At 36.7% G+C, this 5,152-nt stretch overlaps 1 protein-coding gene across 1 annotated transcript; it reads left to right on the top strand.

The window, feature by feature from the left end:
* The first annotated feature begins 1,165 nt into the window (after nucleotides 1–1,165).
* On the top strand, nucleotides 1,166–2,274 carry LOC126931098 (olfactory receptor 6K2). The gene has a single exon (XM_050752627.1). It carries the CDS (start codon nucleotides 1,203–1,205, stop codon nucleotides 2,169–2,171), a length of 969 nt encoding a protein of 322 aa, XP_050608584.1. The 5' UTR covers nucleotides 1,166–1,202; the 3' UTR covers nucleotides 2,172–2,274.
* The last annotated feature ends 2,878 nt before the right edge of the window (nucleotides 2,275–5,152 follow it).

The following is a 5,152-nucleotide window of genomic DNA, read 5'->3' as shown; positions in this document are numbered from 1 at the left end:
AGGTGGATAAATTATTCAAAGAGATTCAAAGAAGAATGAATAGAATAAATACCTTTTAGACATTAGAAAAATAATGCAGTTGTTACAAAGGAGGGAAATAATCTGAATAGAAACAGCATTTTTCTCCCAAGATAAGAAGAAACATGCATGTTTGATTGCAGAAGAGATAAATAAAGTAAAACAAATCATTCTGAAAAGAGAATAAATTAATAGGACAATATCCTATAATGTGTGCGTGTGCAGTTGAAATTGTATTCTACAGGGCACTGCAGCTCTGCCATTCCTTCTAACTACCCCCATTCAATTGTACCAGAGCAAGTGTACAACCATATTAAGCATTTATTTATTAATATAGTTAGTTTTCATAAATTACTTCAAGATCTCCTTACCGAGAAGATGTAGAAGAGAAGGAAAGGAAGGAGATAGAATAGACCATCTTATAAAAGAAAGTAAAATAACTTACGATTATTTCCATAGCTTTTCTTCTCCAAATATTCTCTGAATTATGATTAAGAATATACATATGAAGAGAGGGAGAGTTATTAGACAGAGAAAGAGGGTTGAAAGAATTCACCAGTAATGGCTTTGTCTTTATCATAAAAATATGCCGGTCAAATCATATGCCAAGAATCCAGTAAAGTGGGAGCTTGAAAAAAAATATTTGGAACAGTGTGGGGAGATTATTAGGGAATCAATAAGATTTAAATATCGAAAAGTACATCCTCTTAATTATTTGTTATTCCTTCAATGCCTTGTCTAATTCTATATTTACCTGAATAAAATCGTTTTAAAATATAGTCCCCTGACTAGCAGGACCACCATTGCCTGAAAATCTGTTAGAAATGAAAATTCTTGGGCCCTACCTCAGAACTACAGATTAGGAACGAACTCTCAGTATGAGGACCAGAAATCTGAGTTTTAACAAACCCTCCAGGTGATTCTGATGCATGTCAATATTTGATAATTTCACATCCAAAATATTGACTGTGCTTTCCGAGTGGATTTTTCCCACACTACAACTTAAGTCTTAAGCAACTATGGAATATGGACCATGTCCTTCTTCCTTGTCTTCCTTTCTATCCCCATTACAGGGCTCTATCCAGAGGCTGGCTTCTTGTAAGTGTATTTCTTTATCCAATAGTAGACGCCTCCTAGGAGACTTGAGTGCACTGGAAATTGAAACTCTCACTTCCAACTTGGAGATGGAGAGCCCCAATCGAACCACCGCTCAGGAGTTTATCTTCTCTGCCTTCCCTTATTCCTGGGTTAAGTCTGTTGTCTGCTTTGTTCCACTGCTCTTCATCTATGCTTTCATTGTTGCTGGAAACCTGGTCATCCTCACAGTGGTCCAGTTGAATACTCACCTCCACACTCCCATGTATATTTTTATCAGTGCTCTTTCTTTCCTGGAGATTTGGTATACCACAGCCACAATTCCAAAGATGCTGTCTAACCTGCTTAGTGAGAGGAGGAGCATTTCCTTCAATGGTTGTCTCCTACAGATGTATTTCTTCCATTCCACCGGCATCAGTGAGGTATGTCTCTTGACAGCTATGGCCTTTGACCGCTACCTGGCCATCTGCAGCCCGCTTCATTATCCCACTATCATGACCCCCAAGCTATGTACCCAACTGACTTTAAGTTGCTGTGTTTGTGGCTTTATCACACCCCTTCCTGAGATTGTCTGGATCTCTACACTGCCATTTTGTGGTTCAAATCACCTTGAGCATATCTTCTGTGACTTCCTCCCAGTGCTGCGCCTGGCCTGCACAGACACACGAGCCATCGTCATGATTCAGGTAGTGGATGTCATCCATGCAGTGGAGATTATTACAGCTGTGATGCTCATCTTCATGTCCTACATTGGTATTGTGGCTGTAATTCTACGTATTCGTTCAGCTGGAGGCCGCCGCAAAGCATTTTCCACGTGTGTCTCTCACCTCATAGTCTTTTTGCTCTTTTTTGGCAGTGTGGCTCTCATGTACCTACGCTTCTCTGCCACCTACTCCTTGTTCTGGGATACAGCCATTGCTCTGGCCTTTGCAGTTTTGTCTCCCTTCTTCAACCCCATTATCTATAGCCTGAGGAATAAAGAAATAAAAGAAACTATAAAAAAGCACATAGGTCAAGCTAAGGTATTTTTTTTCCATAAGACAAGGGACCTCCAGTAAGATCTTTTAGTTGAGATCTTGTATAGTTGATGGTTTCTCTTCACCTTCAGCTCTCAGCAATCTGTCTTTTCCTATCAGCCTTTTATTGAAACTGGTCTCCCAAAGCTCACCAAAAAAAAAAAAAAAAAAAAAAAAAAAAAAAAAAATTCAGTAATAGCTAAAGTCAATAGCTTCTATTTAATCTTTACTCAGTTAGACATATTTTTCAATCTGATTTTATTAATTAAACTTTCTGCCACTCAAGTTATTCGTAGTAAATTCATCATGTTGAAATGTTCTGTATAAATATTTACTTTAATTTTAAAGCAATTAACATATTTGTCTGTAAGACCTGGTCATTTAAAAAGTATCCTTCATAAGACTAAGTTTTATCCATGGTGCCTTCAGCTTCTATAGTTGAAAAATGATTCAAATTTATAAATTGAGTATCCAAGTATTGATCAATAAGTGATTTAATTAAGTTACTCATTAAATAATCAGTTTTTCATGATAAATAAAAAAACCCAGATGTTGCATTCACTGTGATCAAATGCATTGTACATATTAAGTAATAAACATAAAAACTATCTGTTGAATGAATAAACCAAACTACCACCATGCTGCACTCTGATTGTTTTAGACAATCGATCAATTGTGTTAGGCAACAACTCTTTCAGGCTCTCTTCTTTGGCTTTTAGGATTCCAAACTCATTTCTATCCTTCCTTGGTGACGCTTCTTTCTCTTGCTGAGTCTTCATGTCATACACGCTTTATAAAAAGCAATTTTTCTCCAGGGCTCATGATTCAGCTAAGATAGGATAAAGCTTATTACTGTGCAAATGTTAATAAATTTTTACCCTTCTCTACCCTGCCAACACAAATCCTATAGCTATCAGTGTGATTTCCCCACTTTTGTGCCACAATCTTTTCATTACTTTTACTCCTACATCTTATGATATTTTAAAATCAAATGGAAAGACAGAAGTTAAGGAGAGATCTTATAAAAAGGGGTAATGCTATCAAATAAAAGTTGGGATACAGAAGAGAAGAAAAATCAGAGAAAATCTGTTGATTGTGGGTGCAGGGGGTCTGGGTAAAAGAAAGGCTTTAGGGGATACTTGGTTTAAGAACAGGAGGACAGAGGGAAAAAGAAATGCAAGAAGTATCACTGAGTTTAAGTCAAGTATTTTTAATCTTCTTCAAATGACATGAAAAATATCATTGTTTTTCTAATTTATTGACTAATTGATGCTATTGTAAGTGCAATATTGTTACAGAGCTGTTACACATAAAGCTCCATTATACGAAAGGGTCACACCATTTTTTTCTCTGTCCTTTCCACTTTTAAGTTTTGCAGCAATCATTTCCTAAATATTATCAATATCCCTAAAAATTAATATAGCTAACACTACCTGCTTTACATGCATGCTTTCTCAACTTCAAGCTTCTTTCCCCACTGCAAACTGAGCTGTTCTTACAACTTAGATCTGATTGCTTTATTAGCCTGCCTTAAAACCTTCTGTGATTAAACATACCTTCATTTCAAATTATGAACATAAAGTAATTTTACTAGTTCTGTGTGTGTGTGTGTGTGTGTGTGCATGCAGGTAATGAAAAAATATTCCAAGCTGAGGGAAAAACAAGAGAAAATAAAGCAGAAAAAAAATGCATCGTGTGTTGATGTTCCCGTTACCTTGTAAATGTGCTCTTAGTGAATACACTGGATTAAGGAAACATACGCCTTCTGGCCTGGAGAGGATAGAAGCTGCTAACTTATTCCGTGATAGTTTTAAATATATTTATTTTACCTAAAATTTCACTGCATTTATTAATCAAATTTTTACTAGTAATAATAAAATACCATATGTGATGGTTAATACTGAGTGTCAACTTGATTGGATTGAAGGATGCAAAGTATTGTTCCTGGGTGTGTCTGTGAGGTGTTGCCAAAGGAGATTTAACATTTGAGTCAGTGGACTGGGAAAGGCAGACCCACCCTCAATCTGGGTGGCCACAATCTAATCAGCTGCCAGTGCAGTCAGAATAAAAGCTGGCAGAAGAACGTGGAAAGACTAGACTGGTTTAGTCTTCTGGCCTACACTTTTCTCCTGTGTTGGATGGTTCTTGTCCTCGAATACCAGACTCCAAGTTCTTCTTCAGCTTTGGGACTTGGACTGTTTTCCTTGCTCCTCAGCTTGCAGACGGCCGATTGTGGTACCTCTTCTTGTGATAGTGTGTCAATACACTTTAATAATACATCTATCCTATTAGTTCTGTCCCTTTAGAGAACCCTGACTAATACACCGTAGTATATTCACAATGGTAATTATATTTATTGACAATAATATTAATGCAATTTTCCACTTATTGGGCACTCTTCACATTTAAGACATTGTCATACACACACGCATACACATATGTTACTTTATAGAAATTCTTTGCAATAGGTATTGATATCAGTACTACTTTAAGAGGGAGGAAACTGTAGCTTATAGGGCTTAAGCTTTGTCCAAAGATACACATTTAGTAAGAGGCTGTTATAATTTGAACCCAGGTCTGTGCTTGTTCAAAAGCATTTCCTTTACTACCATGCTACATTTTTAAATATTCTAGCTATATTCTTGAGAAATAGAGAGATGTATTATCTAACATTCTTTGGAGACACCAAACTAATAGAATGTCTATCAATTTATCTACAAAGATGTGTTGTAAATATTGGCTCATATGCTTATGGAGACCAAGAACTTCATGATCTGCTGCATATAATAAGCTAGAGAACCAGGAAAACTGGTGACGTAATTTAGCCTAAGTCTGAAGGCCTGAAAACAAGGGAAGCCGATAGTATAAACTCAGGTCCAAGTCCAAAGGCCTGAGAATGAGGAGCACCCAGTGTCCAAAGGCAGAAGGAGAAGAATATCCCATCTAAACAAAAACAAATTTGCCCTTCCTTTACTTTTTTGTTCTATTTAGGGTTTCAATGGATCAGAAGAGTCAGTAAAGTC

The sequence above is a fragment of the Macaca thibetana genome, chromosome 1 (assembly GCF_024542745.1).
Source record: "Macaca thibetana thibetana isolate TM-01 chromosome 1, ASM2454274v1, whole genome shotgun sequence".
Taxonomy (NCBI): Eukaryota; Metazoa; Chordata; class Mammalia; order Primates; family Cercopithecidae; genus Macaca; species Macaca thibetana.
Note: the sequence above shows the minus strand (reverse complement) of the source record. Positions and strands in the feature narration are given on the sequence as shown.

Bases quoted from the DNA above. Each gene is read 5' to 3' on its own strand.
- LOC126931098 (XM_050752627.1), top strand. From the start codon at position 1,203: ATGGAGAGCCCCAATCGAACCACCGCTCAGGAGTTTATCTTCTCTGCC.